Source organism: Conger conger, chromosome 15, assembly GCF_963514075.1.
Source record: "Conger conger chromosome 15, fConCon1.1, whole genome shotgun sequence".
Classification (NCBI taxonomy): Eukaryota; Metazoa; Chordata; class Actinopteri; order Anguilliformes; family Congridae; genus Conger; species Conger conger.
In genome coordinates this window covers 14,079,872-14,104,271 of record NC_083774.1, presented here as the reverse complement: position 1 = coordinate 14,104,271, position 24,400 = coordinate 14,079,872, and the positions used below count along the sequence as shown (strand labels likewise).

The following is a 24,400-nucleotide window of genomic DNA, read 5'->3' as shown; positions in this document are numbered from 1 at the left end:
AGCAGAAGATGACCATGGTGATACTGGCTATGAGATGCTGTACTTGGTCATGGAATGGCTAATTGCTTTAAACGTATTCAACACGTTTAAAAGTGGATTCTGATGCAAAGCGAAAAAGGTTCAAATAGAAGAAAGTACTGACAACCTGAAGAGGTTTGCGTTTGTCACCGTTGAGGGGGCGGGAGAATGTCACCGACACCGGTCTGAACACCGCAATCAAGTGCTATCAACGAGCTAAAGGCTGCAAAACGGCAAACAGTAAGCATCCTTCAAAGACTTCAACTCAGCTAAAAAAAAATTCAATTGGAATCCCCCCCATACAGGGACAATCTGCACGCTCTGTCAGTGGGAGACGGTCTCATTTGCAGGGAGGCGAGGCGATGTTTATTAAAAACACCTTCCTCTGGAAAGGCGCACAAAAGCTCCACACATACCAGTTGGACAGGAGGGGTACTTGGGTCGGCGTTTTGTGGGACCGAATTTCCACACTCAACGTAATTCTGTGTAAATAAGGATTGTACACCGATTGTACTCATCGGTCGGTCATCGAAAGTAAATGGTTCAAAACACAAAGGACCCTAACGGTCTTCAGGACCCGAGCAGCATCTTACTACGGCTGAAACATGGTGTGGAGACCAAGACTCCACCTACTGCCAGAAGGGATGAAGGATCCCAGGGAAACGACTACAAGGCCAGGACTGATAAGCACCTTACAGGGAACAGGTGCTGAGCGATTATGAGGAGGCACATAAATTGCCCAAGTATTTTGGTCGCTATAACAGCTTAGTTTTTCCACGGTAAAATTTTTTTAAGGCTGCTTGCTCCTACAACCTTTCATCTTTCGTTTTTTTTTTCTGCGTGGGAAAAAAAGGAGAGGGAGGGGATTGACGCAATTTTAATCCCTTTCATGCAGGGGGGTTTAGTTTAAAAAGCTGACACGGTAACATGTCGTCACTGGAAAAAGCTATTTGTTTTACAGATCCGCGGTTTGATCTTCCTTTTACAATCTTAAATACCCCACTGTTGCCATAGCGCTGGCTGTGGCTTAGCCAGCTACATGTTAAGGTTTCGGCTCTGCTTCTCCCTGGGGGACTCTGGGGCAGTGGGGGGCTCGGGGTGCTAATTTTGATAGACAGGCCTTTCTCTATAGGATTTGGGGAGGGAGGAGGGGAGTGAAGGAGGGAGGACAAGGAAGAGATGGATGGCATGGAAAAGTGCTCCTCCTGGAACACACTTGCAGTTGTCATCTCTACAGTTGGAACATCCAGATAAAATTCTGCCCAGTGGATTACGATCATCTGCTCCGTATGCTGCTAACAAAAAGCACAACACAGCCCCCCCCGAAACCAAAAACTGGCTAAAGGGGACCAAGGATTATGGGACATATGTGTTCTTAAAAGGAATGACACAAAGAGCGAGCATCTTCATACATCCTCAAAACCAAACCCAACGAAAAAGGCTCTTATCAAAAACGGGTACAGCAAGAGCAAGAAAAATAAAATGAATGAATCTCCCAACTATGAGAGGTGGAACATTACTATGATAAATATTATTTTAAATCATAAACAAGAAAGGTGACTCCATATGCGACTACTAGATTGGCCTGGAATGATTGCGAGGTGATGGCGTTTAATGAAGAACTCCTTCTGCACTACAATGCAAGGGTGCAGGGTGAAAGATTAGCACTGTGACACTGCAGATTATCAGCCAGGAGAGAAAGACGTAAGGTTTCAGTCAGCACCAGTCTCCGCTGCAATCAGCATCCTGCTTCTCAAGAGAGACCCCTCAAGTATTAAAAAAAGCACCAGAGGTTGAGTACCACATTGGTTTATAAATACACAAGTAATATTAAATCGGGTACTTCAGCTAGAGTGACTATCCTCGTTGTGTTGAGGCTTGTCAGAACAGAACGTTCTGAAATGTACAGTAACAATAACATACATGGGAATATACCTGGAGAGCCGAAGCCGAAAGCAAGCAATACAATGAACAAATCTACAGCGGAAGACCTCCTTTGCCTCCCGCCGAATGTAAAATTACATAAACGTATTTGCCAGCATTTACAAAGTTTTGTATATTAAATCAAAGCAACCACTGGCTCTCTGGTTGTAGAACAGATACAATTCTCTCTGGAATGTGTATTCTAACTGTACAATGGATAGCACATACAGAGTTCCATTAATAGCAACAGTTTTACAACACAGCTTAGCATATGTCCCCTTTAATCAGTGTCACTTCAAACCCCTATGACATATCGAGAAAGAATTGATCACTTGACACACTTCTTTTTTTTATTTTTTAAAAGCACTGGTGTTTTTCCTGCCTTTGTTTTAAAATACTGATCACATTCATCAGGGGTAGCTAGGTCACCAAATGGTATTACAGTGTACCGTTAAAATAAATTAAAGCCACACAAACTGGTGGCGAGAGAATCATCCGTTTTTTTTAATGGTTTGCTTCGATAAAATGACTAACCTAATCATTTTCTTTTACTTTTGTTTTAAAGTAATCCTCCCCAATGCTATTGTCACACTTAAAAGGGCATTCACGTCATGTTCTGTCAGCAGAAAGGCAGTGAGCAATTTTTTTCCTTTTCCAGAAGATGCCGGAACAGTTTGTTTTCATAGAAACAAATCAGACTCCGCTCTGAACGGTGAACAAAACGAAAGAAATAAAACCACATATCCAGGTGAAAGGAAACGCGAGACGATTCAAAATGATATTCTGAAAAAAGCACAATTCCATCTACATTTACGTGCACAAAAAAAGCTACATATGAAAACATGAACAGTTTTTTGTGTCACATGACTGCATGTCCACTGAGTGATTGGCCCTGAGGGGAAGCTCCTCCCTTCCCAACATTAGTTGGTATAAATAAGCGTTCTTGCATCTTCCTCCCTAGCAGGGAGACAGGCACCTGAAAGCACGGATGTTGCATTGAGGTAGGTCACCATAAACACGTGGCAGCTGACATATGTGCCGTAACTCTGAAGGGAGTAGAGAGAAGCCAAGGAGATGTCACACGTCACCTCTAGAGCTTAACAGTGTGTAAGGGAGTCAAGGTCAGGCGTTTTTTATGCTCTCAGTCTTGACCAATCAGAAGAAATGCCCAGATTGCCGGGGTCTCAGCAATGAACTTTGAACGGGAAAGCTGTCATAAAAGTCCTTAACTTTCATTTAAATTACAAAAACGACGTCTTTCTCTCTTCGCGAACACAGCTCGGTTGAGGTAAGTCTGGCGACCGCTAACCTCAGCCAAGCTGTGTGGGCTAAAGAAAAATGACAATTTTTGAAAACTTCTGAATCATTTCCAGGAGTCATTGTACGCCGGAAAGTGTTTTATGTGCCATATGCTCTTTTGCGTGTTGGCAGTACAGGTGGAGTGGGAACAGGGTCTTAAACAACCGTACCACCCAAACGCCTCCATGTAGGGCCCAAACCTCCCCTCCTGAATCAGAGGCTCCCTTCAGTACAGGGTTGGCAGGCTGAGCAGGGAGGACCCACCGCCAAATAGCGTTTGCTCAGCTCCAGCTGTTAGTCCTGCAGTCTGATTGGCGTGCAGTGGTCTAATGGTGTTTTTGATTGGGGCTCGCTCGCCCGGTTTGGGGGAGCTGGCAGGGTGAGCGTGGGTGGCATTGTTAATAGACCGCTAGGCTTTATGCGTTTTGGCACATCCCGGACAGGAGCCCTGAATTAAATTCTTTTTTTTTTTTTTGCGAGTAGAATTTTACAATTTACTCTCACAGCGTGGAGTGACAGCATCCCCATTTCAAATCCACAGTCAAGTGATGCTCTTGCCAGTTCAGAGAGCTATTTATTTTGAGAACTGCAATAACATTCATTCCTGTCAATGCCCACGCTGACGTTTTGATATATGTACCTGCTTTAATGTGTAAATGTCTCACTTGTGTAAATGTACACACACACCTGCACACAGACAACACACCTGTGTGCACACACACACCTGAACTCACACACACTTGCACACACACACACACACACACAGATACAGTATATACCTGCATATGCAGACACATACACATACTATACATACAATATGTATACAACCATACATATATACATACATACCGACACACATACATACATTTACACAAATGCGGTTATGTATTTCAGTTGATCAATTTCCAAAACCTGTTCATAGCTGTATTTTTCCTGAAATTGTAAGTGCAGTGCACTTAACAGTCTACATCAAAAAAAAATTAAAATAAAAAGGATATAAAACGAACAATTACGCCGAGGGGGAATCCTACACAGAAAAGTGTCTAAATACGGAGCTCAGAAAAGAACGCTCTTTACAAGCAGAATTCAAACAACATCGGTCACACTTCCATGAGGTACTGACACATTCACAAAATCACTGGGGTGAAGCCAGGATCTCACAACCGAAGGAAACGTTTCACTGGAAAAGAATAACAACAACAACAATAACAACAATAACAACAACAATAACAACAACAAACAGCAAAAACATCAGCATCATCATCATCATCTTGAGGTAGAATATATACTTCAGTGTTTGGAAGTGCTTTACGTTGGATTATTTTTTTTTTCTTTTTTTTTTTTAAACTCGCTTCAATTAGCAGGAGAGTGAAGGGACGTAACATCTGAGGTAGTGCGGAATCCATTTTGTTTTTTTTCCGACCAATCGCTCTACGTGTAAAGTAACTCGAAGACGAGGGAAGACGCGGGGTCAAGAATGCTTCCCTCCACACATTCATTCCGGCTGAGGTAGGTCTGCATTGTGTATCCTTGGGCTGATGTCCAGGTCTATAATCAGCCTGCCTGTAGGCCGAGAACCAAACAAAACCACCGATAGCGCAGAAAAAAAGTCCTGAGACAGAATATACTGTATCAAATCCCTGGAACAAGGCCTGTGTTGTCTTTCACAGCTGGGTTTATGGAATCACCGATTGGCTGAAAGTAGGCAGGAGGGCTTGATTTGTCTTGAAAAATCAAAACAAAACAAATCGTAAGAGGACCAATCCAAATGCAAATATGGAAGGTTTTTTTTTTTCCGGTTTTCTTCAGAAAGCAAAGACACTCCAGGGCCATACTGTTTGTGCTGCTGGCAGGCGGTCAAACAAAACAAAATAAGGATGGAAAAAAAAAAAGTCTCTTTTCCCACTAGTCAAGACTAAGTGTAGCTGTCTGGCATGGAACCGCTCCTAATCCAAGGGGTGGGATGTTTCCTTGAATGACTTTAGACGTTTTTCCACCTCGAAGGGTGTTCTGTTTACTGCTAATAAATTGTTGCACAAAAAAAAGAAAGATAAATGAAAAGAATTATTTAAATGGACCTGAGAACGAGTACAGTCATAGCAGGGACACTGCGTGCGGGGCGCGGGAACGTGGAGGGCTTCGACCGTCACCCCTCGCCCTGCTGCCCGCTCGTACCCCTGCCCTCTGCTGGCGGCTCCCGGAACTGCGTCTCCCCCTCCTCCACCAGGCTGAAGTCGTCCAAGGGCAGAGTGGACATCTGCGTCTCGTCCAGCGGACAGGAGGCCACGCCCTCCACCTGCGAACACCGACGCCCCATTGGCCGTTAGCACAACACGCGAGGAGGGGGGGAGTGATCGTTTATGTAGTGTGGAGATGTCCACCTCATGATTACATTACATTACATTACATTACATTAATGGCATTTGACAGACGCTCTTATCCAGAGCGACGTACAGTTGATTAGACTAAGCAGGAGACAATCCTCCCCTGGAACAATGCAGGGTTAAGGACCTTGCTCAAGGGCCCAAAGGCTGTGCAGATCTTGGCTACACCGGGGATCCCAGTCATGAACCTTAACCACTACGCTACAAGCTGCCCCTGTGAGGTTTATGTTCCCTCGATGGTGGATGAAGTCCATTAGTGGTGCACTCAGCTGACCGTCCAGCAATGGGAGGTACATATTAAAAACCACACATCCTGCCTTATGTGACTTATATATAATGCATATAAACTGAATTTCTGCTGAATTTCAGCGGGCGCCACCCCACCCTGACACTCGCTCCACTCACCATCAGTCCTCTGTGTCGCCCCGGAAACAGTTGCTCCAGCTCCTTGGTTTCCGCCCGGCTCTTTCCCACGATGCCCCCGTTGCCCTCGCCGCTGGCCCTGCTGACCCCGTTCAGGGACACGGCACCCTGGGAGGGGTCCAGGGCCCCGCTGCGTCCCGCCGGGGGAGTGGCCAGCCTGTCCTGCACCGTCTTACACATCATCAGCCTGCAGAAACACAGAGCGCAGTCACGCTCAAATTCACAAGAACAGCCTCTGAGCCCAAACCCCACTGGTGAGGACCGAGTGTGAGCCTCGGGGCCTCAGTCCACTCTGCCAGGCTGAAGAGCAGAGAGCACCGCCTGTAGGTGAACACGGGGGACGGCGCGCAGAGGAGCGTCTCGTACCTCCCCCTGTAGCCGAACATGAGGAAGAGCACGCAGAAGATGATGCAGGTGACCCCGATGTGGATGCCGATGATGATGCCGGTGGTGGAGGTCTTGCTCGGCTCATCCTTCACACAGTCACAGGGAGTGTTCAGAGCTGAAAGAGCAACAACACAGAGCTCATCAAAACCACAGGCCTGAGCTCTACTGCATGTATCTGAGGCAGCATGCCAAAGAACAGACCCCCTATGCCCACCCTGCCCCTATACACACGCATGCACACACACACACACACACACACACATGCACGCACGCATGCACGCACACACACACGCATGCAAACACACACACACGCACACACACGCACACACACACATGCACGCACGCATGCACGCACACACACACACATGCATGCAAACACACACACACGCACACACACACACACACCCACGCACACACACAAGCATGCACGCACACACACACATGCATGCATGCAAACACACACACACACACACACACACACACACACACACACACACACGCACGCACGCACACACACACGAACACGCAAAACACACACACACACGCATGCACACACAGACACACACACACAAACATACGCAAACACACACACACAAATACAAGCACAGACATGCATGCACACACAAACACACAAAGCCTTCATACTGATTTTAACCATTTGAAAAAGAGACATTTGAAGTTGCGAGGCTGACCACAGGGTGTACCGGTGAAGGGACAATCACCAGATCTCTCCATGGCCTCCTTCAGCGAGATGAAGCGCAGGGTGGCATTGCCGTCTCCGTGCTGGTTGAAGGCCAGCACCTTCACCTCGTACACCAACGCCGGGTCTGGGGAGGGGAAGAGGAGCACAGGGTCACCCAGGGGCAGGGGCAGAGGCAGAGCTCTGCGTCTCTGCTTCCACATCACCCCAAACAAACTCACAGCAGACTTTCCCCAGATACAGGCTGAGAGTCTAAGTGCGAGAGCTGAGAGTCATTCAAGGTGACTTACAGCTCCAGCTAATTAATGAATGCATGATCACACAAATGAATAAATAACAAAGGAACACATCTATTTTGCATGAGCTTGCCAGACAGCACGACCCCCCCTTCCCCCACCCGCCCTTCCACAGCCAATGGCAACACACCTCAACCCGCTCCCCTCCCAAACGCACACTTACCTAGCTGTGTGATGTTGTATTGGGTGACGTTGCGAGTGAAAGTCAGCGGTCCCGTGAAAGGGAACGAGTGGACCTTACGGTAGTACAGCCTGAAGCCCTCGTGCTGGCCCATCTTTCCGGAAGGTTCCCACACGGCCAGCACCGTGGTGGAGTTCACCACCTTGGTGAACAGGGTCGGGGGGGCCGGCACTGAGGATGACAAACCCACCCCACAGTGAGCTACTCCCTCGGCCAAGGAAACAAGCAGCCACTGAACCACTGCAGTTCTTATCCCATTTACAACACCAGCCCCTACACTGCAAAAAGTGAGACATTTACTGACTGAAATTTAGTTATTGCATTGGTAAAGCTTGAGATGAGATTTGCTTAAATGTACAATAAGTAAGATTGTTTTAAATCATTGTTACAAGACCACTGTAAATCCCTTCCTTTCATTGAAAAAGGCTCACTGACATGTTGACTCACCCTCCGCCCGTGTTTATAGTCCTTAAATTCGGGTTTCAAAATATACAGTTGACGACACTCTGTAACAAATCATTGTATAACTGCACAATAATTCAAGTTCATTGGTTGAAAAATGGTGTTTCAACGTCGGCGCGTTTACAGAGAAGGGGGAGGGATAAACAGTGTTGTGGTTTGAAGGTTTTTGTTGCTGCTATTCCTCTCCTGACCGTTAGAAGTCCGAAATTATCTATCGTACCTTTAACAAGTGAACCTCTTACAACATTCTCTAAATGAGTCAAACTGTCTTACCTGATTGGCAATATTTTCATCGTATTTAACAAAAAAAGTAAACAAAATAAGATTTTAAGTCTCAATCGAAGACGACAATACTTTCTAGTTTTTGTTTTTTGGCCGGGTAGCGCAGTGATACAGCCAAGCACCGTCAACCCTCCTCACACACCAGCAGTGCCAGCTGTACTGCACTTGGAGCAGGATGGAGGCACACCGAACACAGAGCTGTCTGCTGGCTGAAGGCCTTCCAGAGGACAAGCTTCCTAGCGTACGCTCTCCTGAGGACGAGCGTGTTCCACCGATTACATAACTGCGATCGGAGGGGAAAATAAACGTGTGAAAAAGGATGTAAACAAAAAGCTGTCCTGGCCTCCCCCTCTGGACGCGACCCCGGAATAAGGCTAATGCGCACTCCAGCCCGAAGCCTCTGGCAGGAGCTTTGCAGACGGCGCGGTTATTAAATAAGCGGAGGTTTTAATTTGAGGCCCGCGCGATCGCGATAATTATAGTAAATGCGAAAGGGCGCGGCGGTGGGCGTTTGAAGTGCAGGGGGGGGCGCTCACCCTCCCCTGGCGTGCTCTCCACCACGTGGTCCGAGGGCTTGCTGGCTCCACGCGAGGTGTAGGCCTTCACGTAGAAGGTGTAGCTGGTGGAGGGCTCCAGGTCGCCCACCACTTGCTGCAGAGTGCTCTTGCTGACAGCCTCCTGGTACTCCATCTCGATGGGGTCTGTGAACGGGGGGGAGAGGGGGGTGGAGGAGGGGAGGGGTGGGGTGGGAGGCAGGCGGGTGAGAGACAAAGAGAGAGGAATGAGACAAGCAGGTGGGAATGGAGACGGTGCTGAAAATGATAAGATAATAACAGTCATTATTCATTATACGCGGTCGCTGCTTTTTAATTTTCAATGTTGTAATCACTGTTTTCCCATTCATTTTTTTTCTGAATGGTTTTGGCTATGGGAGTCATTGTGTCGACTCCAGATATAAAGGCTGTATTTAGAGCTGGAACCAAAAGTGTGGAGTAAAGGGAAAGGAGAGAGATAAAGGTAGGGAGAGAGCGTGAGAGAGGGGTAGGGAGAAAGAGGTAGAGAGAGCGTGAGAGAGAGGGAGGGAGGGAGAGAAAGAGAGAGACAGGAGAGAGTGAGTGAAAGAGGGAGGAGAGTGAGTGAAAGAGGGAGGAGAGAGAGTGAGAGAGAGCATGAGAGTTTAAGTGAGAGAGAGAGGGAGGGAGAGGGAGAGAGAGGGATAGGAAGAGAAAGGGATAGGGAGAGAAAGGGATAGGGAGGGAGGGAGAAAGAGGGATAGGGAGAGAGAGAGCGTGAGATAGTGAGAATGAGAGTGTGAGAGAGAGTGAGAGAGGGAGAGAGAGAGTGTGAGAGAGCATGAGATAGAGGGAGCAAGGGAGAAAGAGAGAGAGAGAGAGAGAGAGAGCACAGGCTGTGTTAACTCAGACCCACTCACCCATTACTGCCATCTACCTCTGGCCCTAAGCCAATCAGAGTTTCCTGTCTATGGCTGGTAATTAAAGCGTTTCCTATTGGATGGCCCCCGGGGCCTTTAATTATCCATCTGATAGCACTACCAGGCGAAGAGGACCAGCTGTGGCCAGGCAACCAGAGCAGACAGAGGAGGACCATCGCACCGGCGGATAGGCAACCCCGACGAAACCGTAAATAAATAATAAGAAACATGCCTTCGTGAAATGAACGCTGATCCAATTATCAATTGAAAGGCCCTTTATGGCCAGCAGAAACAGGATGGATGACGCCCGGCTCACATCCTTTCTGCAGTCGGGGAAGGTTACCCCCTCCTTCCTCTGGCTGTCCGTCAGTGTCCTACCGTGACGGACAGTGAATGCCGTTTCTGTGCTCCGGTGAGACGCCCATACGAGGCGGTCTCCCACAGCAGGAAACACTACTGTAACTCAGCAAAGTGTAAACATTCATCCTCAAAGCCTCTGTAGATGCCTGGGCCCTCATGGTGTGTTTATATATTATTGTAGCATTGTTTATCTGTTTACCCTGCTTATTTTCTTATCAGTCGGCTCTTACACAGCTTTTATTTTGCATTATCCCTGATATGGTTGGATATTTGCTGAGCCAATCCAGGTTATGCACTTGGTTCAGAGATACAATAGCGTAATCCCTTCTGATACGAGCACCAGCACCTTTCAGAATAAAAGACCTGCATATTAACTGCCACACCATACTATTGTCCTGTAATAGCAGGCAGCCTAAAAATAAACATTAAAGGTACATTTGTAGACACACCTTTGTGTTAAAACATTGTAGCAAGACCATTGCAAATCCCTTCCTATCAGTGAAAAAGGCTCACTGACATGTTGACTCACTCTCTGCCTGTGTTTATAGTCCTTAAATTCGGTTTTCAAAATATTGAGTTGACGGCCCGAAACTCTGTATCAAAACATTGTACAAGTACAATAATTCAAGCTCATTGGTTGAAAAATGGTTCTAGTTGCCACAGCCAATGGCGTTTCAATGTCAGCGCATTTACAGAGAAGGGGGAGGGATAAACAGTGTTGTGGTTTGAGCGTGTTTGTTGCTGCTTTTCCTCTCTCGACCGTTAGAAGTCTGAAACTACCTATTGTACTTTCAAGTGATTGCCCATACCCTTTCACTTATGTGAGAGAGGTGCGAACTCCTGAGGAAATGAGTCACCGAAGCCGTGTTTCTTGCCCATGAGTGGGCAGAAAATGGCCTCACTGTGACCTCCCCACATGTGTCCGGGGGCTCGCCGGAGCCTCTGACCTGCGGTTTTGCGGATGTGCAGGACGTATCCGATGATGTCCTGTGTGTTCTGGCCGGGCTGCTTCCAGGACAGCTGGATGGCGTTGGGGGAGAGGGGGTCGGCCCGGACCAGGCCCGGGGCCCCGGGGAGGCCGTCGGCCCAAAGCACCGTCAGCCGGGCGCTGGCCTGGATGGAGCCGGCGCTGTTCTCCGCGATGCACTGGTAGATGGCCTCGTCCTCCGGGCTGATCCCGTAGATGGTCAGCGTGCTGGGGGGAGGCACAGCAGAGAGGAGTGGGGTGTTAAAGGACTCGACATGGAGGACGCGCACCAGAGCAGGGCACAATGCAATGTAATCTACTGCACAACGGAGAGGAGGAGGTACACTAAAAACCTAAATGCACCCTCTCCACAAAGGAGTACCCACTAAAAGTGTCCTCCCCAGGAACTGTATTTATTCCCATTGGTGAAACCACACCATCTGTCTACACACACACACACACACACACACACACACACACACACACAGCAGACTCACACAGACACACACACACTCACACACACGCACACAAATGCACGCACACACACACGCAGACAGACACACACACACACGCAGGCAGACGCAGACACACACACACACACACACACGCATGCACACATCTCTTTCTCTCCCTCCCTTGGTTCACAAGTTGTTGCAAGAGGACTAGGGGATTATTATTAGAGCTGAATTTATAATATAACAGCTTGTTGCCGTTAATCTTTGGGTTATGACGAAATAAAAAATTTAACAAGTACAAGGAGCAGAATATTGAAATATGCCCCGTGGCTTAATGTCACGTTGCGTGCAGATGGATTAACTGACTTATTCATTTTTTTTTTTTTATTGAGAGTTTCTTTCACATCGTTTTCACTGCGAGAAATAATTAAAATGTGATACTCTCTAAGAGAATCCTAAAAATGAGAGAACTCTGGCGTAAAGAAAGTGTTGTTTTGCGTGACATGTGGACTGGGATTTGTATGACACTCCAGTGTTGTAAGCATAGTGTTTACAAGGCAGACCTGGGTTCAAATGGTATTAGTTTTGTATTCAAATACTTTTCTGCATTTGACTACACTATCCTGGTACACTGGAACAAATGAAATGATCCCAAAAGTGTAAACCCCGCCCATGTGCCCCTCCTTGCAGGCCCAAATGCCACAGGCAAGATCAATAGAGCATAGATATGTATTTGAACCCACGCCTCTTACTAGGACAGCTAGTCCCATGGGCTGAGGACAGGTGAATACGATGGGGTGCACTCAACATGGCCATTTAAAGAAATGGAGAGAAAGGAACCAGCTCTCTCCTTCCTCCCTCAAGGCCTCATTGACATTTTGCAAACAGGGTCCAAAAACTAAGTTAAATAAGCTTTTCATTCAGGACATTGGAGGCTAGGCAAGGATGAGCTCCGTCAGTCTACGCAAACACACTCCTGCAGCTGCCCATCGCAGTGATAACAATAATGGGGGACTTCTCAGTGAAGACAAAACACCCTTTCTTCAGCCCTGTGTGTGTGTGTGTATGTGTGTGTGCATGTGTGTGCGTGTGTGCGTGTGTGTGTGTGTGTGTGTGTGTGCATGTGTGTGTGCGTGTGTGTCTGTGTGCGCGTGTGTGTACATATGTGTGTGCGTGTGTGTGTGTGTGCATGTGTGTGTGCGTGCATGTGTGCATGTGCATGTGTGTGCGTGCGTGTACATATGTGTGTGTGCGTCTGTGTGTGTGTGTGTGTGTGTGTGTGTGCGTGCATGTGTGCGTGTGCATGTGTGTGCGTGCGTGCGTGCGTGTACATGTGTGTGCGTGCGTGCGTGTACATGTGTGTGCGTGCATCAGTGTGTGCCTGTGTGTGTCTGTGTGTGTGTGTGTGTGTGAGAGAGAGAGAGAGTGTGTGTGTGGTGTGCGTGCATGTGCGTATGTGTGCATGCGTGCGTGTACATATGTGTGTGTGCGCGTCTGTGTGTGCTTGTGTGTGTGTGTGTGTGTGCGTGCACGTGGGCCGTCATCCCATCAGCCTCTCTCCTAATACCTACCCTCAACTCCGCTTAATTAAAAACCAAATCTATCCATTAAAGGATTTTTCCACCTAAAAAGCCTATGACATATAATTATTCTTATATAAACACAGTACGACATGGAGCAATAGTAAGTGATTTTGTATGAATAAGATATTAGACACAGTATTATGAGCACAGTGAATGAGCTGATGGTGAATCAAACAGGGCTTCCACACCAGAAGCCTGTTCTTCTACTGCACTGCGCCCGGCTTCTCTCCTGTTACAGTTTCTCAGCACAGCATTCCTCCCGTGGCAGCTGTCATTCAACACTGAATCCAGTGCAACACATCTCAGTGTTACATTTACAGATTACAGTACATGTCATTTGGCAGACGCTCTTATCCAGTGCGACGTACGGTTGATTAGACTAAGCAGGAGACAATCCTCCCCTGGAGCAATGTAGGGTTAAGGGCCTGGCTCAAAGGCCCAACGGCTGTGCGGATCTTATTGCGGCTACACCGGGGATCGAACCACCGACCTTGCGGGTCCCAGTCATGTTCCTTAACCACTATGCTACAAGCCGCCCTATAGCATTTAGAACCACAGCGGTGAGACTGAACGCTCATTTTGACCGCAGAAAATTCCCCGTCTCTTCAATATGCGCCTGCACAGTTTACAGCACACACGTGTACAATCTCATAATTTCAACGTATGACCCGAGGACTGGTTACAGCGAATTACACGCAGAGGAACAGCGCATTGAACCGGGCCATTATACGCAATGTGACAAGAGGGAGAAAAAGAGCCGGCCGATGATTACTGTTCAGAAGGCATTACGCGCCATCAATTGAAGTGAGCAGAGAATGGCGGTCTGTTAAAAACATGATGATGTAGAAGTGAATATTAAAAAATAAAAAAAAGGTGTGTGTGGCAGCAGTGGGATGCTGAATAGCTCATTGATCACGTTTCAGACGGGAACGGCTCCGAGCCTTTGTCGGGCTGCGTATTGAGTGCAGTGTCTGCCAGGCGAGAATCAATCTCCCGGGCTTCTTCTCTTAATTAACAGGATGGAAAAGGCTTCCAATTTCATCCTCCTGAGCCCCGCACCTTCCCCTGGCTGGTCTGCCTGTGACCCTTAAGGAGCCAGTAGACCCCCCGCTCACCCCTCCCCCCAGCCTGCCAACGTCAGCCCTGAGTGAGGGACGGACAGCGTGTTTTCACTCAGGCGAACTGACCGGACGCCCCTGACGCACGGCCAAAGGACCCCCTGTTAGGAAGGGGCTCAGCCTGTGAGTTTGAGCAGAACTCCAGCGTCTCGAGCAGAGACCCCCGTACTTCAGAGACCTCTGCGCGTGTCTTCCTCTCCGAATCCCCCTCCCTGCCAACAATGCGCGCACCACGGAAACCTGCTGTCGACTCGGTGCTGGTGAAATTCCACACCCGCCGGCAACATTCCTGCCCCCCTAACCGACCGACCCACCCCCTCACCTCCCCCCCCCCCGTCCACGAGGCACCACACAGCCCCTCCCAGCCCGCGGCCCATGTGCCAGTCAGGTAGTGGAGAGACTCTAGAGCCTCAGACACGCGCGTTGCCCTGACAGCAGAGCGCACAGCCCGGGCACCGCCTGTTACAGCCGAGCAGGCACCGAACAAGAATGGACATCTCCGTTATGCTCACCGCTCTGACAGCTTAGGCAAGGCTCCCCGCCCCAAAACGAGCTGGCAGACGAGCCCCGGCGGACGTCTCTCCCCGGCCCAGAGCGCAGACACACCGCCAGGCCCCGGGCCCTGACCCGCGGGCAGAACGCTTTCCCACACGGACGGAAGGTCGCGGTTTCTCCCCCCCCTCCTCTCTGTCTCTCCTTTCACTCCTCGAGCACCACATAATCGCCCCGGATAATCAAAATATACTTAAGCTGGAAACGCGCGCTACGCGACCGCATAAAAGGGAGGGGTTCCAAACAGAGGGGGACAGGCACACCATCCCCCCCCCCCGCACCCCAACCCCCTGACAAAATCAAAAGAAAGAGAGACAGGGGAGGAATACAGAGTGTTTTTCAGGGGGAAAAACAAAAGGTGTGTGTTGGGACCATCTGCCTGGCCTTGCCGGGCGAGGGTGGGGGTGGCAGCCAGCCCAGAGCAACATTTACTCATCAGTTCAAGGCCACTTCACAGATTGATGGAGGCAATGGCGGGGGCTCTAGTGACTGGGGCAATGCTTGCAAAGTTGCCAGTCTGCGCCTTTTCAGCCCGTTCTGAGGCAGGGGCGGGGGGGGGGGGGGGGGGGGCTGGTTCCCACCGAGCCGATCGGCGAGAGAAATAAAGAGGGGGTTGTGAGGGGAGGGGGTGGATTTCGGGGTTCGGGGCTTTGAAGAGGGGCAGGCGGGAGGGGCGGTCTCACGACTCGGTGGAAGGCGAGGGAGATGACTGATTGCGCGGGGGGTCAGAGGTCAGAGCCAGCGCCCAGGTCCCGGGGTTCGAGTAAAAAAGAAAAGAAGAAGGATGGGGGGGGAAAGGAGGGGTAGGGGGGTGGGGAGGTTCCCCTAAAAAAGTGAAAACGCGGTGGAGAAAGAGAGGGAAAAGGCACGCTCTGGAAGCAGATTCAAGTGCGCGTTGGAGGAGGAAGGAATCTCTCTTCATCGGTCTCTCTATTTACGTTTCATTCTCTCGCTCCCTTGCGCGCTCACTGGTAAAACAGCCATTGTTCTCATCTCCACAACATGAAAACAATACGCAGGCCTGAAGACGATCAGGCCACGACCCTCCACCCTTCACTTCAACACTGGGGAGTTCATGATACAAATATTTTAGCTCAGAGCGTCAGCCTCCAAAATGTATCTAAGCTGCACATAATTAATGGAGCCCTTTCCCAACAAAGAGAGAACGCACCCAATCCCCAGTCCTCACTCACATCAGGAGCTTCAGGATCGAGTCAAACATAACTATGAACCTAACATCATAAGTTTCAAACAAGTGAATCGGGAATGGTTGAATTTCATTCCGAGCACACGCCAGCGACCTATTTTCAATAAATAACTCCATTAGCTGTCATAGGCGTGGATCAGGCAGCGACACGCGAGCCCTTAATTCTCGGCACGTAGGGCGCCACCACTCCTCGACCTTGTCACCGTCGCATCCAGTGGACGGAGTCAGCACATCCTTCAATTCCCGCCCCGCAAATGGGAATTATGCGGGGCGGGAAGAAAAAAAAAAAGAAAAAAAAGTGCCGAGCTTTAGCGACAGGCAGGCGTTAAAACATGAGCCGCGATCGGAAGAGCCACTGAGCACAGCGCTAATATAAACAGGCATTCAGGAAAGGTGTTTCGCTCTAGTACCTGTGTGTGAACGAGAGTGAGCAATTTCGCTTTTAAAGCGAACACTTATGTTGATGACATGCAAATGGATGCCGATGCATTGCAGGCGCAGGTGTCGTGTGGGTAGGTCCACGGATGTGCGCCGGAATGCGTGTTTCTGTGAGCTCCGGAGGAGCAGAATGGATTCATGCTGAAGGTCATCACAGGGGGCTGCAGGGAGACAGAGGTGCTGTATCTGCAGATCTATACCGGCTGACTAACTACCACACCATGTCTCCTCTCTCCCTGCTGTCTTTGTGCTCTCAAACACACACACACATACGTACATACACATACAAACACATGTACACACACACACACACACACACACACACACGTACATACACACAAACATACACACACACGCATACATATATACAAACACATGTACATACACACATACACATACAAACAATGCACACACACACATACAAACACATGTACACACACATATACCTACATACAAACACATGTACACACATACAAACACACATACACACACACGTACATACACACACACGCATACATATATACAAACACATGTACATACACACATACACATACAAACAATGCACACACACACACACACATATACACACACACACACACACACATACAAACACATGTACACACACACACATACCTACATACAAACACATGTACACACATACAAACACACACACACACACATATAAACACATGTACACACACACACATACAAACACATGTACACACACACATACATACATACATAAAAACAAATGTACATACACACACATACAAACACATGTACATACACACACATACATACAAACACATGTACACACACCCATACAAACACACGGGCACACACACACACACACACACACAAACACACAGGCATGAAATGGTATTATTGGATGGGACACCCCCCCACCCCCACACACACAATCACACTAACAGTACCCCTCCATTTCACACCCGCACTCACACCCAGAGTGCATTTCATCTGAAGATGTCAGGCCACAGTTCTGTCATGGGACTGCTGAAGATCCCCAGAGCCGGACCACTTACCCATAATGCAATGAGTTAAATAACCCACCTCTCACATCACCTACGTGGCTGAATAATCTCCCATTACGCAAACAGCTTGAGCAAATTCCCTGCTTCTCTCAGCCGGGTTTAAGAGCCGCAGGAGGCCACTCCCAGCCGAGCCGCCACATTACACAGCGTGACGCACGCGAGGGAGGTCAGAGGTCACCGTGGTATCAGATCAGGGTCCCTGCCCTCCCCGCCCCTCGCGCCCCCGCTGCCACCTTCACCTAATCGCACAGCCCGACTGTCTAAAAACAGACAAATCCCCTCATTATTCTCAAAACAATCAATGAACGAAGGAATTACTTAATTAATTGATTAATTAGTGCCAAATGGCGGTGTGCGGAGGAAACTGCTGAGATCTGGCTCGATATCCCACGCCTGAGGACCAGGCAGCGTTAGTCTTTCCTCATATCAGGTGAGCTCCACCTCCCCCCCCCCCACGTATTCGGGAAGGGAAAAGACTGTAATATTAATTACTGCCCAAAGCATTCCACAGCTACCAGGGCTTGCCAAACACCCCACCGGTGCACAACGGCTAGGGGAGGGTACGACGGCCATCCGCACAGAGAAGCGGAGGGCCAGGCCCGGAAACCATTACACAGTATGTTAAGCACTGGAGCCGGGCCAGCAGCCGCTCCCGAAACTGCTCCCGCTGCCTACATATTTAAACAGCGCGGCGCTCGGAAATTACCCGGCCATATTGCACTCACTGTCTTTTACTGCTGAATAATACAGCAGCCCGCCGTGGCGTGAACTGGAGGAGGTTCAAAGGAGAGCGGTAATGGCGTCCACTCTCCCTCGCTGCCCTCCTCTTCGCTTGGCAGACGACTCCGCTGGCGGCTGAACTGACGGATCGGTACGGAGGTCTGCACACCCCAGCCGCTTCGGAAGTACGCACTGAGGTTGATATTTCTGAAAGGGGGCTGGTGGAGTGATGTGACCGCAAGTGTATTACGGGGGCATGTCACAGGGGCGACAGTGGCCCAGGAGGTAAGAGCAGGGGGGTTGCCGGTTCGATACCCCGCCCGGGCTGTGTCGAAGTGTCCCTGAGCAAGACACCTAACCCCCAAATGCTCCTGCCGAGCTGGTTGGTGCCTTGCATGGCAGCCAATCGCCGTTGGTGTGTGAGAGTGTGTATGAACGGGTGAATGAGAAGCATCAATTGTACCATTTACCATTTACCATGTCTAATCCAGTTGGGCAGTGCTGGGGATCTAGCTCGGAGCTCATTGGCCGGTGTCCTCGCGTTGGCGGCTCACCTGTTGTTGTTCCTGAGCTTGACGTGCCCTCCGGGCTCCAGGATCTGCCCGTTCTTCAGCCAGGTGAGCTGGGGCACGGGCTCGCCCTGCGCCTGGCAGGTGAAGACCGCCGTGGTGCCCGCCGGCCGGGCGATGGACTGGGGAGGGTGGACAAACTCTGCTGGAGCTGAGGAGGAGGAGGGAGGGAGGGAGGGAGAGAGAGAGAGGGAGAGAGTGAGAGAGAGAGGGACAGAGAGAATTGAATTGACAAAGAGAGAGGGAGGGATAGAGAGGGAGAGAGAGAGGGACATAGAGAGAGGGGGACAGAGAGAGAGTGAGAGGGTGGGAGAGAGAGAGGGACACAGAAATAGATAGAACAGACAGAGAGAGGGACACAGAGAGAGAGAGGAGAGAACGAAAGGGGGGGGGGGACACAGAGAGAGATTCAGGGCTAGTTCTTCATGGCCACAGGGCCTGCTGTTGTGTGGGCCTCCTTCAGCACCCCAAGTGTTTTGCTTTTGATGTAAGAATCTCTTCCCATTGTTTTCTTATTTGTTTTGCCGTGAGAGGCATACCACGTATGACATCACTGTATACATTCACTTGAGTTCAATTCATATAGTGAGTCTAAATGACAGCATGAAGTTACTCCACTCCTCCGGATCCCACCGTTCTTAAAACCTCAGAGTGAGAGAAAACGGACACCCACATGGAGTTTAATCTGGGCGGATCACACATATTATGAAGGTATTGTGAGCCGGGCATTAGTAGACAAATAGCAAACAAAAACCCAGCTAAGACGCAGATTAACTTGACAACAGCTGTGAAAAGCAGGCTTAGAGACGGGGAAAGAGAGAGAGACGAACAGGGAATCAATTCAGGGATGCAAATTGAAATGATAAAATAGATAAACAAATAAAAACAGGGAGGGGGGGGATTGGTTTCTGGCAGAGAAGAGTCCTTGCTCTTCATCGAGTCGTGTCTCATCCCTGCGAGAGATTATCAGTCCTCCCGATTCCCATGAAGCATCTCTTTGTTTGAACCATGCCTGGTTACCGTTGACTGATAAAGCAGTCGCGGAGAGCGACGCAAGGTAATCCCGTATAAGTGTTAAGTGCTAATTAGACAGCATTCCATTCAGAGATAATTTATTAGCACTGCTGTGCTAAGTGGGGTGGGTATTGCTGTTATTGTTGTTTTAATTATATTCACATAATTATTCGCTTTGTTATTGCAGTTAATGAGATGATACTTTTGTAAAAGGTTTGATGCAAATTGGCTGCCACAGGAATATTAAATTGCCAAACTGAGGCAGGTCCTAAGTCCTAGAAGAACGCTTTAACAAATGTTTCATTAACTTGCTGTGAAGTCGCTCTCCTGCTTCATAACAGGGCCGTAATATTGCCAGCTATCCGGGCGGGTTTGTGTGACGAACGTCATTTTCCGTCTCGGTTTCAAGGCTAATTAATCTCTGCCTATCTTCACATCCCCAGCCCCATCTTTATTTCTTTGTATCTTTATTGCTTTCTGTGCTAGTCCTCCGATCCACCTTGAGACTGTCAGATACATAATCAAATATTTACAAGGAACAGGTAAATATGTGCCTCCAGTGACACTGGAACAACAGACACCAGGGATAACATCTCCTGTGTTCTGTATCTATCCTTCTCTCTCCATCTCCACACCAGGAATAACATATCTGCTCTCTCTATCCTCCTCTCTCTATCTCCACACCAGGGATAACACCTCCTGTGTTCTGTATCTATCCTCCTCTCTCCATCCCCACACCAGGGATAAAATATTGTGCTCTGTGCCCCTCTCTCTCCTCCACAGCAGATACTGGGTGTAGGGAGGCGGCTCACGGACAGTACTGAAGTAAGACCACTCGCTAATCAGCCCTACTCCCTTTCCCTTTCTCGCACTCTCATCTTATCTTCCCTCTTTCTCCGTCTCTCCCTACCTCGGTCTCCTAACTGCTCTTCTACACTCTCTATCCCCATTTCACTCTCTCCCCCCTCTCTCTTGCTCTCTCCCCGTCTCGTTCCCTCTCTCTCTTGCACCCTCTCTCCCTGTGTGAAGTGAAGTGTGTAGGAGTGGTCATTGGGGCGTCAGTGTTCTCCAGCAGACTCAATCCCTCAGCATGCGGATAATCAAGAACCAGGCACCACGGTTTCAGTGTAACCTCTGCATACTATTGGACTGCAAACCTTTTATTATCCATTTAGCCGCCTTTTATAACCTCAGACTTCCCAATATACGCCGCCCCCTCGCCCCCTCCATCTCCGGTCTGCGAGCTCAATGGCAGCCAGCCGGCGGGGCAAAGTTGGCAACAAGGCCCTTAAGGGTTTCCCTCACTACGACTCAACTTTTCAACCCGATTCAACTGGCAGGAAATGCACACGGTAAATACTGCCAAAGCAGACTCTCTCTCTCTCTCTCCCTGTTCTGGTCCTCTCTCTCCCCCCTCACCTTGCACCACCAGGCGTCCCTGCGCAGTTCTGCGCACGCGGGTCCCGGGCTTGTTGGCCGCGCAGACGTAGACCCCCGAGTGCTGCACCCTGACGTCCGAGATCATCAGGTTCCCCGTGCCCAGCACCTGGATCCCCTCCACTCCTATCGGACGCCCGTCTGAGAGAGAGAGAGGGGGGGGAGAGAGAGAGAGAGAGAGAGAGAGCGAGAGAGAGGGAGAGGGAGAGGGAGAGGGAGAGGGAGGAAAGAGAGAGAGATGGAAAGAAAGGGGGAGAGAGAGGGAAAGGGAGAGAGAGAGGGAGAGGGAGACAGAGGGAGAGAGAGGGAAAGAGAGGGAAAGAAAGGGAGAGGGAGAGAGAGGCAGAGGGAGAGAGAGGGAAAGAAAGGGACAAAGAGAGAGGGAGAGGGAGACAGAAGGAGAGAGAAGGAAAGAGAGAGAAAAAAAAGGGAGAGGGAGAGAGAGAGGGAGAGACACACCTTTATTGTAACACTAGAACAAAACAGCACAAGGCACATAAAACCATCAACTTCCGCACATCACAAGGAAAGAAAAAAAAGAAAAAGGGCCCCATCAATCCCCCACAATGACAACATCTTCAGTATTTTTTGCACGAGTGAGAGAGAGGGAGGGAATGAGAGAGAGAGAGAGTGAGATATTGCATGTGTAATCCGACAGCTCGAGGAGCAGGTGCACTTAGTCTTGGGACATCAACTCTTGGCAGAACAAATCACAGGCATGTGTCTCAAAAATATTAACATTCATGTATCGCACAAATACCTGATCACTGATCAGGCATTCCAGTGGAAATGGGATTGCACAACGTACTGTATAATAATTCCAAAAATATTCAATGTACAGTACTGTGCAAAGGTTTTAGGCAGGTGTGAAAAAAATGCTGTAAAATAAGAATGCTTTCAAAAATAGAAATGAGTGAACAGAAGAAAAATCTAAATCAAATCAATATTTGGTGTGACCACCCTTTGCCTTCAAAAAAGCATCAATTCTTCTAGGTATACTTGCACACAGTTTTTGAAGGAACTCGGCAGGTAGGTTGTTCCAAACATCTTGGAGAACTAGCCACAGTTCTTCTGTGGATTTAGGCAGCCTCAAATTCTGTCTTTTCATGTAATGTTGAGATCAGGGCTCTATGGGGGCCATACCATCACTTCCAGGACTCCTTGTTCTTCTTTACGCTGAAGATAGTTCTTAATGACATTGGCTGTATGTTTGGGACCAATCAGATGCCTCCCTGATGGTACTGCATGACAGATAAGTATCTGCCTGTAATTCTCAGCATTGAGGAGACCATTAATTCTGACCAAATCCCCAACTCCATTTGCAGAAATGCAGCCCCAAACTTGCAAGGACCCTCCACCATGCTTCATTGTTGCCTGCAGACACTCATTCTTGTACTGCTCTCCAGCCCTTCGGGAAACAAACTGCCTTCTGTGACAGCCAAATATTTCACATTTTGACTCATCAGTCCAGAGAACCTGCTGCCATTTTTCTGCACCCCAGTTCCTGTGTTTTCACGCATAGTTGAGTCACTCGGCCTTGTTTCCACGTCGGAGGTATGGCTTTTTGGGCGCAATTCTTCCATGAAGACCACTTCTGACCAGACTTCTCCACACAGTAGATGGGTGTATCTTGGTCTCACTGGCTTCTGCCAATTCTGAGCTGATGGCACTGCTGGACATCTTCGATTGCGAAGGGAAGTAAGCATGATGTGCGTTTCATCTGCTGCACTGCTGCAAGTTTCCTTGGCCACTGCGTCTACGGTCCTCAACGTTGCCCGTTTCTTTGTGCTTCTTGAACAGAGCTTGGACAGCACATCTGGGAACCCCTGTCTGCCTTGACATTTCCGCCTGGGAGAGACCTTGCTGATGCAGTATAACTACATTGTGTCTTGTTGCTGTGCTCATTCTTGCTGACATTAAACTGTCTTCAGCAACCTCACCTTGGAAGCAGAGTTTGGCTGTTCCTCACCCAGTTTTAACCCTCCTACACAGCTGTTTCTGCTTCAGTTAATGATTGTGTTTCAACCTACATATTAAATTGATGATCATTAGCTCCTGTTTGGTATATTTGGTTCATCACACACCTGACTACATGCCCACAAAATCCCTGACTTTGTGCAAGTGTACCAAGAAGAATTGATGCTGGTTTGAAGGCAAAGGGTGGTCACACCAAATATTGATTTGATTTAGATTTTTCTTCTGTTCACTCACTTTGCATTTTGTTAATTTATAAAAATGAACTATTTTAATGCTTTTAAACATTTCTATTTTTGAAAGCATTCTTACTTTACAGCATTTTTTCACACCTGCCTAAAACTTTTGCACAGTACTGTATACACAAATATGCTTTTTTTGCCTGCACAGATGTACACACACACACACACACACACACACACACACACACACACACACGTGACAGAACAGTATGAACACAATTAAGATGTTCATTTTCACACAAATGCACATCACAAAACAGTTAATTCCACTTATTCCACAGCTTTCCAACACCTAATTAGGACAGAATGAAACTACACAGTAATTCACTTAAATATATTGCCGCCGTTTTCAGTTTGAAATATAATATTGAAACAGAATATTGAATGGGCTTGTGCATTAATCTGAACGGATAAGACCACTTAAGACAAGACCACTACTGCTGAAACCAATTCATCATTGTGCATTACACAGTCTAATAGTCGTACAGCAAATTGTCCAATTACATCTGGACCTCTAAAACGGAGTGACTACACATAAAAGGGGCTGCAGTTCATACACGGATCACCTGATATGGATGTAAATACGCTTGAAATAAAGCTGACAGGCTGTACCTTTAACCTTGCAACCTCATTGTTCCATTAGAAATCCTGAAATCCAGTGTTCTGGAGCACAGAGCCATTTATATCCACGTATTCCCCTCAGAAACAGAGAGGAGCGGAGAGGAGCTATAATAACACTGACGGAGGATAATAACACTGTGAGAACAATGGAGCCAAACGAGCTGAGCATGCAGGGCCCGCGCTGCAAAACCCCAAAAATATCCAGTATTTCAGCCTTATATCCAGACTTAAGAGTCTTATTCCTCTTACTTCCGTGCTAAATAAGATAGAAATATTGCCAATGAGGTAAGACAGTTCCAATATT

General features: G+C 48.5%; 1 protein-coding gene across 2 annotated transcripts in view; it reads right to left on the bottom strand.

The window, feature by feature from the left end:
- Positions 1–5,328: 5,328 nt before the first annotated feature.
- The window catches only part of LOC133111941 (immunoglobulin superfamily DCC subclass member 3-like), a 67,002-nt gene continuing 47,930 nt past the window's right edge, over positions 5,329–24,400 (bottom strand). Inside the window, exons 6-14 of one of the 2 annotated variants that reach the window (XM_061222582.1) lie at positions 21,242–21,400; positions 18,794–18,959; positions 11,095–11,342; positions 8,892–9,056; positions 7,594–7,782; positions 7,127–7,261; positions 6,414–6,549; positions 6,030–6,234; positions 5,329–5,536 (exon numbers count right to left, since the gene is read on the bottom strand). In XM_061222582.1, coding sequence (XP_061078566.1) covers positions 5,387–5,536; positions 6,030–6,234; positions 6,414–6,549; positions 7,127–7,261; positions 7,594–7,782; positions 8,892–9,056; positions 11,095–11,342; positions 18,794–18,959; positions 21,242–21,400 — 1,553 coding nt within the window. In that variant the 3' untranslated portion in view covers positions 5,329–5,386. The remainder of the gene's footprint in view (positions 5,537–6,029; positions 6,235–6,413; positions 6,550–7,126; positions 7,262–7,593; positions 7,783–8,891; positions 9,057–11,094; positions 11,343–18,793; positions 18,960–21,241; positions 21,401–24,400) is intronic. The other variant, XM_061222583.1, reaches the window with a different exon arrangement.